Here is a 15,225-nt window from a genome sequence, read left to right on the forward strand (position 1 = left end):
ATATCACTTTTTTTGTTCGTCCGTGTCCCATTTTTGCTCAAATTTCACCATTTTAGCTCGAGTTTCCTTTTTTTGCTCGAATTTCAGTGTATTTTTTAGTTCTCACACCAAAAAAGTTCTCATTTGATCCCTCTAATATATATATATATATATATATATATATATATATATATATATATATAGTGAAAGGATCCATGGTCAACTTAGGTAGAGAGAGAACTCATAGCACCAAAGGGTTTAGTAGAAGGGTTTAGAATTGGGGTTTAGAAATTAGGGTTTAGATTGAGTTTTTAACACGAACGGTTTAGGGTTTAGGGTTTACGGGTTTTGGGTATAGGGACTAAATCCAAAACCCTAAACCCTAAACTCTAAATCGGGCTAAATTAAAAAAAAAAAATTCGAAAAAAAAAATTCGAAATTTTTTTGCCAGAAATTTTTTTTTAAAAAAGTTTTTCACGTCAGCGGTCTGACTGCCACGTCATCAGACTGACTGCCACATCATCGCAGACTGAGCCACGTGTCAGTCTGTGCTGATGTGGCAGTCAGTCTGCTGACGTGGCAGTCAGTCCGCTGACGTCAGCATGCTGACGTGGAAAACTTTAAAAAAAAAATTCAATAAAAAACTTTTTTTCGAATTTTTTTTTTTTTTGAATTTTTTTGTTCAAAGAATAGGTGCATATAGTAGGTGCATGTACATTAATATGTGAGTTCTCTAGGTTCTCTCCCTACCTAAGTTCTCAATGGATCCTCACCCTATATATATATATGTATATATATATAGGTATGTAATTTGGTTGGAGTTAAATAAATAAATATGTATATCCCTGTCAAAGTCGAATTCAAGGAATATCCTCTAGGTGTCTGGATTTCTTTCAACAAGTCAAGGTATCGATTTCTATCTACAAAATTATGATTTCTGTTGATGTTTTATGTATTTCAATAGTGTGTTTAACGTGTAGTTTGAAGGTTATTATATGATGATTATAGTGTTTTATGATATAATTGCTTTCTGTCCATAATATTCATCAGACTTTATTTCACTGATCAAGTGTTTTAGATGTAATATAGTTCAATTGGGCTTGGGTTTTCAAGGAAATGATTAACGACGAGATGATGCTGATGAAATTGGAGAGGAATCCAATATGTCTAACTTATGAGGATTAAGGAGATCTTTGGTAATAACTTAGATGCAGTATTTCATTATTTAATTGATTTTCAATTGATATACATGACCAACTGTATGATAAAAGATGACCAATATACTGACTGACATAATTTTGGAAGAAAAACTAAATCAAAGAACTCATGATTTTTCCAGGTTTTTTGGATTTGTGGCCTTTCGTCTCTACCTACTTTGATGTATGTTATGTTTTTAGTTTTGTTATTTCGTGTATGTTATTTGTCATTCATCGCATGTTTTTCCAGGTTGTTTGAGTGATTGTTGATTTATGGTGGGTTCATTTGCAGGATATCATCTGAAAGATGGCGTTCATTTTACTTTCCTTTGTTTTTTAGGTAAATGATTTTTCCCCCTATTATTTTGTGCTCTTTTTTAAGTCTTGGTCTTGGTATTTGTTTTGGTTTTGTATTATACCTTTGTCAAATATTTCATACGGATTACCATTTTTTAACGGGCCGAGTGTTAAAATTTTAGATGAAATTATTATGGATCATGGGTAAATTAAGGAGGCTAAACGTGAAATTATTGTCGGATCATGGGTCGGTTTAGGAGGCTAATCGGTTTCAACAGTGAAACTGACAATATACACCAATCAAATCTATCTTATATTTACGTTAATTGGAAATTGTATATATTATAATACGTTGATATGATACTCTGCTGATTGGAGGAGATATTCGATTCATAATTCATTTCATGTGTTGGATATCTAACAACTAATCAAGCACAACAATTTCGTAATCTGGAGGTTAAGAATTTCAAACCTCCAGTAGCAGCAACTGTTGCTGTGGCGGTCATGAACCAAGAAGAGACGGAAGTCAGTAGTGTGAGTGGTGATGTGTGATATTAATAGCAACCTAATCAACATGTAATGTAAGATACAGGCTTCTTTTTTTATTTTATTAGTTTTTTGTAATGCAATATATAAGTTCCTTTTATTAATAATTTTTTTTTTGTTTTGATTCTACACGTTTTTCGCAAAGATAGATTTCAATGTCAAAAGTATACTGACCACAAGGTCTGTCCGAACATTCCAACATTAGTGTTGTTTGTCAGGTTACTTTTTGATTTTATGAAGGTTATAACATTACTCGGACAGTTAGACACATTTTTTGTGGCATTTGACAAGGAGTTCCTAGAGACATGCTGATATAGTTGCTGGGTGGGCTTGCCCTAATGTGAAGCAGTCCATTTGAACGATTCGAGACTGCTTTTGAGGTACCCTTCGTATAGCGTGTACTAATCATAAATGTGATTGTATACTGTTAATTGTTAAATTAATCTGTTATGAAGACACAATTGACTGTAAGAGCAACATTTGCTTCCATTAATTCGAGACGTAAAGGTTATCAAATAAGAAGTACTTCACTAAAATTGGTGACTGATTTGGTTACAAGTTAATCATTTTATGGATAACATAATAACATTTCCCTTTAGCAAATTTGTAGACAAATGTCACGTAAGCCTGCGATAAAAGGGTATCCATTTGTAGACAAAAATTTGACAAACCAACCATCCAAAAGCCTCTGTTTGAAATGGGAACAAACTCTATAAACCATGACGTGCACATGTGCCCACCTCCAACACCAACACCAACACCAAAAATGCAACGAAGCACCAGCAACGATGCGTAATTCGGAGCAAAAGCACCCGAGAAGCCTGCTACACTTGTTATCATAGCTGCACCGAGGAATTCCTTCCTAATTATGCATTAATGGGCAAATGAGAATATGATAAAAAGAATTGATATTATTTACGTTCATCGAGGGACTTACTTTATGCCATAAGAATCAGAGATGGCACCCCACAAATACGCTCCAACGAGCATTCCTCCAAAAGCCACAATTGAAATCAAGCTCTCTTCATTTGAAGATAGGCCCCACTCCGGCTGAACGGCGGGTCCTATAAACGACAAAAGCATCATTTCCATTGTGTCGGCTATCCAACCAAGTCCAGCATACGCGAAAATGATTATTTGGAGCTTCCCAAATCCAATTGTAGAAAGTGCATCATCTAATGTATATACATTTTCTTGATCACCCATTTAACAAGCAGAGTAAACAAAAAGTAATATCAGAACACTGGTTTAGTAATGATCATAAATTATAAAATAGTGTTAGATGAGGTTAAAATACTCAGAATCCAATCAAATCAAATTTTATACAACAAATAGGAAAAGACAACGAGATTGGAAATTGCCATAATTAACATATTTAAACGTAATGGTCCTTGCGACAATACTTTTTATTGAAGTACAAGTAGAATGATAAACGTAATTGAAGTCGATTAGACATTACATTTAACATTCTCAATTATGCAATTATAATTATAATTATTATTATTATTATATTATATTATATTATATTATATTATATTATATTTATATTTATAATAATAGTAATAGTGATAGTGATAGTGATAATGTTATAGAGTAAGTTAATTCGTTGGTCCTTACAGTTATATTAAAAATATTGATTTGGTCCTTAAAATTTTTTAATTATCTGAATAGTCATTTATTTACAAATTTATTATCAAGATAGTCCTTTATTTAAAAACTATTGCCTAGTACCTTATACTGAATTACTAACATTCGAAATCTATCTGATTAGTTATGTTATAGGACTATCTATGTAACAAAATGTCTAATTAAAGGACTATCGATATAATCCAAAAGGTTTAAAGGACTAAAACAACAATTCCGATATAACAATAAAGACCAACTAAATAATTTACTCCAATTTTATTGTACTAATAACGAATAATAAACGAGTATAGAGGAAAATGAGTGGCTCGCTGGTAACGCACGGAGTCAGAAATTTTTTTCACCAGAAGTAAAAAAAAAAAAAAAAAACTTTAAACGTATTTTTTTTATACAAAATATGGAAGTTTTGGGGGCAAAATATAAAGTTGTTTGAGTAAAATTGGAGGTTTTGAGCAAAATACGAAGGTTTTGGGGAAAAATATGGAGATTTTGGAGCAAAATATGAAAGCTTTAAGGCAAATAAAATTCACTAGAGACAAAATCAAAAAATCGTTAAAAATTGCACTAAAATTGCAAATCCACTAGGGGTGGGCGCCCCACCCCGCCCCATCATAAGTTCACCCCTGTGGTAACTTAATGAAGTCAATTACTCCATATTAGATACTTTAAAAGAAAAGAAAAAAAGAGTTAGGGTTCATATGTTTCATTTTGAGTGTTAGACTTGGATGATTTCTAATTTTTTCGTTTGTGTCGTTTAGATTGATCACCCTCTTTTTGTAGCGTATTTATTGGTTTGGTTTTGCTTGTTTCATTAAGGTTTGATGTAGGCTTGTTCTTTGTCCGGTTAGTTAGTATTGTGAGCTTCCATTTGGTTGTATGGTTTGTTTACCTCTGTAGTTCGTACGTTTATTGGGGGTTTCAATATTTTATGAACTTCTATTCGACTATAAAAAATGCTGTAATTATTAATATTATTATTTTGAAAGGCAAACATATTTTATTAAACTTAGAAAACAATACATAGAAGGCATATGAGGCAATGCTTGTTGTAATTATTTTAGCTCCATCAACTGCAATAAAGGACGAATTATCATCTAGTTTAACCGTTTAATGATCATAACATGGTGATCAGGTTGACCTTTAAATGCTAAAAATTGAACTTAAATTAGTTACACTAAGTCAATAAGTTTACTTTTTGATTATTGGGTGTGATGATTTTGGGTTGTTTTTGTGTGCAATCAGTAGTTCCACATCACATAGGGTGGTTCAAAAAGGATGATATTTTTTTTTACTTTTATTTTATTATTTTTTTATTTAGCTTTTCTATAGAATGTATGGTCTTCCTTAAATTACCATATTCAAGATGGTGTAACTCTCTTGTCTTCCATGAAGTTGAAGAGCTTTCAACTTCGCTTGGATTTTTGTCAATTGGATTTCGTATTGTTTCAAACTGGATGTTGTTGTTTGTTTGTTTTTAGATGCTTTTAACCGAAGGTCTATGAATGAACGAGGTCTGAAGAGAAGATGTGACCCGAATATTTGAATGTTGAACATTGAAGACTCTAAATATAATTAAAATATTTATATTGTTGATATTTTTAATCTAAAAAATAAAATTAATGATTTTAAAAGTAATAAGAAAAGTTTTAATCAACAATTACATCAGTATAATTAACTAATAAAGTAAATAGATTCATGAAAGTTTCAATATCATAATATTTTTAAATAATGTTAAATTAAGAAAAATATTAATACTACTGAGAGTTACAGTGTGGTTGAAGAAATAATTTATCTTTATTTAAAATAAGCGAATGACTGCCTATGTCTTATCTCCACTATATTTCACTTTTATAAATGAGTTTTGTTGTTGTTGTTGTTGTTGTTGTTGTTATTGTTGCTGATTAATACAAGTGTTATATAAATTTAATGAATATTTTACAATCTTTTAAGGTACATATGATATGATTCTTATAAAACTATTTATTTAAGACTCACCAATTTTTTTAAAAAAAATTATACTCCTTAATATTTATATTATTATTTTTTATAATATATACATATTTATAATTATCTTGAGAATTATATCTTTCATAAAAAATAAATAAATAAAATACTTAATCTAGTTAAGTAGGTATAATTTCTCTTTAACTAGATACATATACATATATCTAGTTAAATTCGCTACTCTCAGAGCTGCAGGCGTTCAAATTTGCAAATAATCAAAATGATAGCTGGAAGTGGAATTTAAGTAACAATGGTATCTTTTGCACATCCAAGTTAACGTCGATAATTAATCACAAACTGCTACGTGCTTTCTCTCTTGACAATAAAACTCTACTTAATCCGCTGTTACCTCAGAAGATGGGAATTTTTGTTTGGCGTACTCGTTTGGGGCGACTCCCTGTTTTAACAGAATTAGATAAAAGAGGAATCGACTTGGATACACTAAGATGTCAAGTATGCGATGAGGGTCTCGAGACTGTTAACCACACTCTACACCAATGCAATTTCGCACAAGAAGTTTGGACCAGAGTTCTCAAATGGTGGGGCATAAGTAGCCAAACAATCCCAAAGCTTAGAAGATTTGTTGCAGGGTAAATCGGACCCTGATAGACAAGACCGCCCTTCATTGTTATGGCAAGCAATCACTTGGTCATCTAGCTACCTTATTTGGAAATACAGAAATCATGCCATCTTTCGGAAGAAAAAAGGTCTTGGCCCGATGGCCCTCAACGAAATACAATCGTATCAATGGATCTCGAATCGCTATAGTAAGCTCGCACTCGATTGGAATAAATGGCTCCTCAATCCAAAGTCTTTTGACGATCATTGTTAAAAACCCATCGTGATGTTTTTTTCTTTTTTAGCTTTCGATTTCTTTTGTAGCTCCATAGTTTTCTAGTACTGTTTTCCTATTTCTTTCACATGCATTGACTCATATGCCTTTCTTGTATTGTATAATTTTCTAATTTAATAGTAGTATAAGTTGTTTGCCTTTCTAAAATAAATAAAAATAATTTCTCTTTAAATATAAACACCCGATTGATACCTTTTTAAAATGAATATTTTATTTTATTTCTACTTAATTTGATACCACTTAATTAATTTAATTAATAAAACTGTTATGAAAGTCAAATATGTCTGCCAATTTTGTGGCTATAAATTTTCCACAGAATTGCACAGTAATTTATGTTGTATTATAAATATATGAAGATGTAGTTTGCAGAAGATGCACCTTTGAATATATATTTTCATATACATATACTCTCTCTCTCTCTTTCTCTTCTTTCTATTATTCTCTAATTAGAGACTACATTATTAAAGGTAGTTATAAACTCCTAAAATTATAACACGTTATCAGCACGAAGTGCTTCGTATAATCAAGATTTATCTAAGCAAGCCCAAGTCACTAATCAAGGTAAGAAATTCTTTAATGATATCTTCTATTATTTATTAGTAAGGTAAATATTATTATCATCATAAGTTATATATGGTCGGTTATACCGCCTGAATTATATTTATGTAATCTAACTTTTATTAACTTCACTAACATTTATATTTATGTTATTTAAGTTATATATGGTCGGTTATACCACCTGAATTATATTTCTGTAATCTAACTTTGATTAACTTCACTAACATTTATATTTATGTTATTTAAGTTATATATGGTCGGTTATACCGCCTGAATTATATTTATGTAATCTAACTTTTATTAACTTCACTAACATTTATATTTATGTTATTTAAGTTATATATGGTCGGTTATACCGCCTGAATTATATTTCTGTAATCTAACTCTTATTAACTTCACTAACATTTATATTTATGTTATCTAACATTTATAATTACTTATGCAATTAATCATTATTTATTTCATGCATACTAATGTTTATTCTTAAAATTTATTATTTATGCATAATATGTTTATTCTCTTAATCTTCGTATTTATACTAAACGTATTTATACTAAATGTATTTATAGTAATCGTATTTGTACTAATAAAATTCTTTTATTAAAATTATTATTAATACGACGAGTACATAACAGTCGTTAACGTCAACTAACGACGTTACAACGGTCATATATACATAACGGTTGTTAACGTCAACTGACAACGTTACGACGACTATATTTTTCAAATATAAAATAAACATCTCAGTTTTCACATTTTCAGAAATCAATCTTCATTTTCTCAGATTACCACTCTCAAAAAGTTTTTTGTAAAGATTATTCACACAAGGATGATTTTTCCTATTGTATTGGTCATACTAACTATCATCATTGTTGCTAATATACCATCGGGTGAACCTATATTCTATCATGCTCTCATGATTTTATCATTTGTAATCATGCAATTATTCTGTTGTTTGCTACTTATGAATTTAAAATGATTCTAATTTCATTTTATTATTTGTCTATGAATAGAAGTTGATTATGATTATGATTTATGTTGTTCATCTTTTTGATAATAGAAAATGTCGAATTTGAAAAGGCTTAAATTTGCTCCTTTAGAATCAAGTGGGAACAACTACTTAACATGGGTTATGAATGTAGAAAAACATCTCGAATCAATCGGTATTTTAGAAACCCTGAATGAAAATAACAATTGTTACGAACAAAAGAAAGCAATAGCAAGTATTTTTCTTAGCAAACATATTGACGAGTCCTTAGAATCTACATATTATATGATCAAAGATCCAAGTGTATTATGGAAAATACTCAAAGATAGATATGATATTAATTATCAAGAAATAACGGTGATCCATGAAAGAATAAAATTGAAGATGTTAGTAGACGCACTTATAAGAATCTCGGAGATTCTTTTTAATGATCTGGTAACGTGGATCATCAGTCTAGTATTTCTTGAATACATGAACATCTTGTTTATCTCTACAAATAAGTCTCAAAAGAAAAGAAAACGAGAGTGAATCTGTTGAAAATTTTTGATTAAATAAACTCTGAGCTATCTTGAGACTTGAATGGTTTGAATTTTCTGAGATGCTTAGCTTATTATGTATCACTCATAAATAAATGGTTTTAGACCATAACACATATGTTTATTAAGTGTTATCTTTTATATACTTCAGATTGTAACTTGTTTGCATGTAATATAATTTGATTATCTTGCTGAAATATAACTCATTATTTGCTTATCTTATTTGAAGTTTTAGTATGAATCTTGCTAAAATACAACATCAATTAAATGGTAAAGACCTATGTATTGCAGATAGTGGTAACATACAAATCTAAGAAATATTTCATTGATTTAAATCAAATGAAAGAATTATAGATACTATATCAGGTCTTGCAAACTTGATATAAGGAACGGAAAAGGCAAAAATATATATTACCAAATGGTACGAATTTTCTGATAAACAATGCTTTGTTTTCTCCCAAATCAAAGAGAAATTTGTTAAGTTTCTCTGATATATATCATAATGGATATGATTATCAGTCAATGATAACCGAAAATGAGAAATACCTATGTAGCACCGAAAAGCGCATATGATGAAAAGCGCAGCGCATTTGATTAAAAGCGCATATGATAAAAAGCGCATATGATGAAAAGCGCAGCGCATATGATTAAAAGCGCAGCGCATATGATTAAAAGTGCATATGATGAAAAGCGCAGCGTATATGATTAAAAGCACATATGATGAAAAGCGCAGTGCATATGATTAATAGCGCAGCGCATATGATTAAAAGCGCATATGATGAAAAGTGCATATGATGAAAAGCGCAGCGCATATGATTAAAAGCGCATATGGTGAAAAGGATATATGATGAAAAGCGCATATGGTGATTAATGAAAAAGCACATATGGTGATTAATGAAAAGAATATTGACAAAGAATCACCAATGTTTCTTGAAAGAATTCAAGGTTATATATATGGACTAATTCATCCATCATGTGGACCATTTTGATATTTCATGGTTCTAATAGACGCATCTAGCGGATGGTATCATGTTTGTGTGTTATCAAGCCGTAATATGACATTTGCAAAGTTTCTTGCACAAATTATTAAATTGAGAACACATTATTCTGATTACACCATTAAAAGGATGAGACTTGATAATGTTAGTGAGTTAACATCTCAAACATTTAATTATTATTATATGTCTACAGGGATTGTTGTTGAATATCATGTTACTCATGTGCATACACAAAATGGTTTAGCCGAATCACTAATTAAACGATTACAGTTAATAACTAGACCATTGATAATGAGAAGAAAACTCCCAGTATCTGTATGGGGTCATGCAATTTTACATGCTGCATCATTAATTCACATTAGACCAAGTGCACGTCATACATATTCTCCCTTGCAACTTGCTTTTGGCCATCAGCCAAATATTTTCCACCTTAGAACATTTGGTTGTGTGGTTTATGTTCCTATCGCACCACCACAACACACTAAAATGGGTCCTCAAAGAAGGATAGGAATATATGTTGGATATGAAACATCTTCAATCATAAGATATATTGAACCCATAACGGGTGATGTTTTTACAGCACGATTTGCTGATTGTCACTTTAATGAAACATTGTTCCTTAGATTAGGGGGAGAAATAAAAAATAAAGAAAATGATGTTTCATGGTGTGAACCTCAATTAATGTATCTTGATCCTCGCACAAAAGAATGCGAGACCGAAGTTCAAAAAATAATGCATATGCAAGAACTTGCGAATAAATTGCCTATGCATTTACAGATACAAAAAGAGTGACTAAATCATATATACCAGCAGCAAATGCTCCAGCTCGAATTGAAATTCCAAAAGCTGGCAATAATGTCACTCTTGAGTCTTTGCCACGCCAGAAACGTGGGAGACCAATTGGTTCCAAAGATAAAAATCTTTGAAAAAGAAAATCAGCTGATAATGAGGTAAAAAAAAAGGTGTTCAAGAAGAACCACAAATCAATATTCTTTCTGCAGAGGATATTGACGATGTAAATACATAAATTGCAATAAATTATGCAATATTATGGAACCGAAACAAAATGACAAATATTGATTTTTCATATAATCTTACAATGACATCATGAATAAGGATGATGATCTGGAACCAAAATCTGTCATTGCATGTCAAATAGACATGATTGGACTCAATGGATAGGAGCAATACGGGCTAAATTAGAATCGCTCAATAAAAGAAAAGTTTTCAGATCAATCGTATCACTTTTAAAGATGTGAAACGTATGAAATAAAAAAATGAATTTTTATCCGAAAAAGAAATGAGAAAAAATGAAGTTACAAGATAAAGCTAGACTTGTAACTCAAGATTTCTCTCAAAGACCATGAATGGTTTATGAGAAAAAACGTATTCTCCTGTTATGGATGCAATTACTTTTAGATACTTAATCAGCCTAACAGTGTGACGATCGCTCCAAATCCATATGGACGAACACGTCATTCATCGATTTCATTGCGAGGTATTTGACCTCTATATGATACGTTTTATAAACATTGCATTCTTTTGAAAAGGCAAACCAAATATGAATATTTAAATCAAAGGTTTTCGACATCTGATGATTTCTACATATAGACAATCACTGTAAATAATAGTTTACAACAGTACTTCCGTTGACAATGCAGTCAAAATAAGATACATGGTAATGATTTGGTGAATGCAACGTTTTCTTGAAAAATATGCCATGTAAGACTCCATGCACATAGCTTGTCTATCATATAAGCAAACATCGGAAGACTTCTAGGAAACCTGAGAATAAACATGCTAACAAGTGTCAACACAAAGGTTGGTGAGTTCATAGTTTGTATGTTTCGCATAATCTGTATATAAAGGTGGATCACAAGATTTCAGTTGTTTCATCCAGAAACGTTTATCAAAATATTCTACGAGATTGAGCACCCTGGTAACTAAGCTTTAACGTTTTAATAAGTACCCCTGTTTTAACATACATGCAACCAACATGTACAATACACGCAAACCAACTTGTACTAAACTCAAATAGCATACGTCTGTTTTATTCAGGCTAGGGTTTCTATACCTGGAACAGACGGGGATGTCAAGCCCTACTAGTTACCAAAGCTAAGGGATTTTCGGTTCAAACTCAGTGTAGAATTTAGTATGTACTTGTATCCATTGCGTTTAAAATAAAGTGCATGTATTTTCAGCCCAAAAATATATTGCAAAAGCAATTAAAAAGGATCAATGAAACTCACGCATATAAATATTGTATATCGGTTAATAAAGCATTTGCATGTATTCTCAGCCCAAAAATGTAGAGAGTAAAAGGGATCTTATGAAACTCACCTTAGAAGCATATAAAGTCGTTCACCAAAATGTGATCGAAACACGGATTACCAAATAACCGTAGATTTCAACGTATCAATATTGAGATTCAGTATTGTAGGAAAGTACGTAGACGCAACGGAGATGATAAACACTAGGTTTGATTCACAAATATACCCCCGAACATTACCCATAATCTCTTTGGCAATAACCCATAATTTCCTTAGCTCTATCCCGCTTGAAAACCATTTTGAAAATGACACGCTCATGACCTCGTCGTAGTATTTTATGTATAATACTAATTAATAATAATACTACTAATAATATTAAGATTAATAATAATATTAATAATAATAATAATAATAATAATAATAATAATAATAATAATAATAATAATAATAATAATAATAATAATAATAATAATATAATTAATAAATATAATACGGGGTAGGAATGAAATCAGAAGCACAAAACATCGGCTTTTATAGATGTGGCCTGGACCAGACTGCCATGCGATCGCATGGCTTCCTAGGCCAAATCCCATGCGATCGCATGGGTGGGTTTTCCAGCTCACATTGTTTTTGTAATCTAGCTTGTCGACATAATAAATAAATATAAATATAATTTATATAATTTATATAATTAATTATATATTATATTAAATTTATGTGCATAGTTGACTTGTAATTTTTGTTCCAATAAGTCGTACGTCGTCACTCGACTTATGTCCTGGTTCCGGTTTTTCGAACGCCCTTTCGTACGCTGAGAAAACTAGTACTTTTCGTTTCGTAACTCGTACCTTTGTCAAAATATGAACTTAATCATTTATAACTATGTCACTCTAAGTGTAGCTTTAATCAATTAAGTATTTTGGTTATTTGCTTCTATAAATCATCGTCTCTGTAGCAAAGTCAATTTCACTGTAGCAAATAGTGATTTTCGAAAACACTGTAGCATTTTGGGTACTGTAGCAATTTGAAAATACTGTAGCAAATTAGTGTTTTACTTGTTCATCTTAAACGTTTTAGTTCAATTATCTAAATATCAATCGAATTAACAAACGAATGTTACTATCGTTTACTAAATAACTTGAAATTATATATATGTATATATCTTTTTAATATACATAAATCAGTTTTTAAATACACATTGGAAGTTATTTATAAATAAATTTTAATAATAAATATTTCAACTTATCATATATATTCAAATAGATATTTAAACCAATAAGTTTAATGTACGGTATCAAACAATTAATACATTGTTACCTTTTCAAGTTATAGTATATATGTATCTATTTACATATAATTGTTCGCGAATCATCGAAAATAACCGAAAGGTATTTGAATATATGAAAGTAGTTCAAAAATTTTTAGATTCAGTTTTACAGACTTTGCTTATAGCATCAGAAATGTTAATCATACAAAGATTAAGTTTAAATTTGATCAGAAATTTCCGGGTCATCACAAACAGTTTTTAAAAAATTTAGAAATGCATCTCATGGATGTTATTACTACTTATTTAAATGAATCACTTGATAGTGATATACATGAATATCCATGAAGAGTTTAAGGTATCAGAAACATCTAATGCAAAACCCATAGAAATGTATTCCATTGAATCACAAAAATTTTTATATGGGTTGATACAATAGTATAACTGATTAAATGATTACTTGATAATAAAAAGGGTATACAAATAATCTTATTTGAACATGTGTTCTTATTAAGAAAACAATGTCCGGATATGTGATTGTAAGTTGTTTATGTCAATGATCATAACATCATATGAACAAATAAAGAGATCTATGAAATCATTCAACTTCTAAAAAAAAAAATTAAATGAAAGATCTTGAAAAAAAAAACCAAGTATTCCCTTGGATTGCAAATTGAGAATATGCCTAATGGTTTAATTGTATATCAAACAAACTATACCGAAAAGATTTGAAAACATTTTTAAAGACAAAACCATTGGTTGATATATCACTCAATATTGACACTGATACATTTCATCCCCGTGGAGATCATGAAGATCTTTATGGATCAGAAGTTCCATATCTTAGTGCAATTGGGGTTATTATATATTTTACAAATTGTACAAGACCTGACATTTCTTTTGCAGTTAATTTGTTGATAAGGTTCAGCTCAACCTCTACAAAAAGACATTGAAATGGGATCAAGCAGATATTTTGATACCCTTGAGGAACTGCTGATTTAAAATTATTTTATTCTAACACTTCAAAACAAGATTTGGTTGATTATGTATATGCAGGTCATTTGATAATGCTAAAAACGAACATATATTTCATAGCATTATTCCTCAAGAAAGACAAGCTTTTAGTTGCAATTGTTCTATTTACAAAGTGATATTCGTTTAAATAATAAAATGTGAAGACAAAAGACAGATTCGACGAATTGAAGACGCAAACGACCAAAAAGCTCAAAAGTACAAAAGACAATCAAAGAGGTTCCAATTATTGATAAGAAACGTCTCGAAATTACAAGAGTACAAGATTCAAAACGCAAAGTACAAAATATTAAATTGTACGCAAGGACGTTCAAAAATCCGGAACCGGGACCAGAGTCAACTCTCAACGCTCGACGCAACGGACTAAAAATTACAAGTTAACTATGTATATAAATATAATATAATATATAATTAATTATATTAATTATATATATATTATATTTATAAAACAAACCGTCGGTAAACAAAGAGCCAAAATGGAGTGAGCTGTAATTACAAACTCCGCGACTCGCGGAGTTTGAAGGCAAAAGTTGCCGCAAGTCGCGGAGCCCCAAAAACTGAAACTCCCTATAAAAGCAAACGAATTCTGATCGCAAAAAAACATAATATATATCCATCCATCTATCTAAACGTATATATTTATATTTATATTTTAATTTTAATTTTAATTTTAATTTTAATCCTAATAATAAGGGTATGTTAGCGAAAGTTGTAAGGGTGTAAGTCGAAATTCTGTCCGTGTAACGCTACGCTATTTTTAATCATTGTAAGTTATGTTCAACCTTTGTAATTTAATGTCTCGTAGCTAAGTTATTATTATGCTTATTTAATCTGAAGTAATCATGATGTTGGGCTAATTACTAAAATTGGGTAATTGGGCTTTGTACCATAATTGGGGTTTGGATAAAAGAACGACACTTGTGGAAATTAGACTATGGGCTATTAATGGGTTTTATATTAACTAAACAATACCTTGTTAATTTAATATACAAACTTATAATTCGACGTATTTATATATAACCACATACGCTTGACTGGGTACGGTGGGCGGGATATCTAT

The 15,225-nt window shown here is 30.5% G+C and overlaps 1 protein-coding gene and 1 long non-coding RNA gene across 2 annotated transcripts in view; both read left to right on the forward strand.

Annotated features, from left to right (window-relative positions):
* Positions 1 to 798: 798 nt before the first annotated feature.
* Positions 799 to 2,653, forward strand: LOC139904063 (uncharacterized). The gene is made up of 3 exons (XR_011778641.1): positions 799 to 1,175; positions 1,319 to 1,359; positions 1,468 to 2,653. It is a non-coding gene; the product is annotated as an uncharacterized lncRNA (long non-coding RNA).
* Positions 2,654 to 6,413: 3,760 nt separating this feature from the next.
* Positions 6,414 to 15,225, forward strand: part of LOC139843029 (uncharacterized) — a 28,399-nt gene continuing 19,587 nt past the window's right edge. Inside the window, exon 1 of the mRNA XM_071833115.1 lies at positions 6,414 to 6,433. Coding sequence (XP_071689216.1) covers positions 6,414 to 6,433 — 20 coding nt within the window. The remainder of the gene's footprint in view (positions 6,434 to 15,225) is intronic.

Source organism: Rutidosis leptorrhynchoides, chromosome 4 (genome assembly GCF_046630445.1).
Source record: "Rutidosis leptorrhynchoides isolate AG116_Rl617_1_P2 chromosome 4, CSIRO_AGI_Rlap_v1, whole genome shotgun sequence".
NCBI lineage: Eukaryota > Viridiplantae > Streptophyta > Magnoliopsida > Asterales > Asteraceae > Rutidosis > Rutidosis leptorrhynchoides.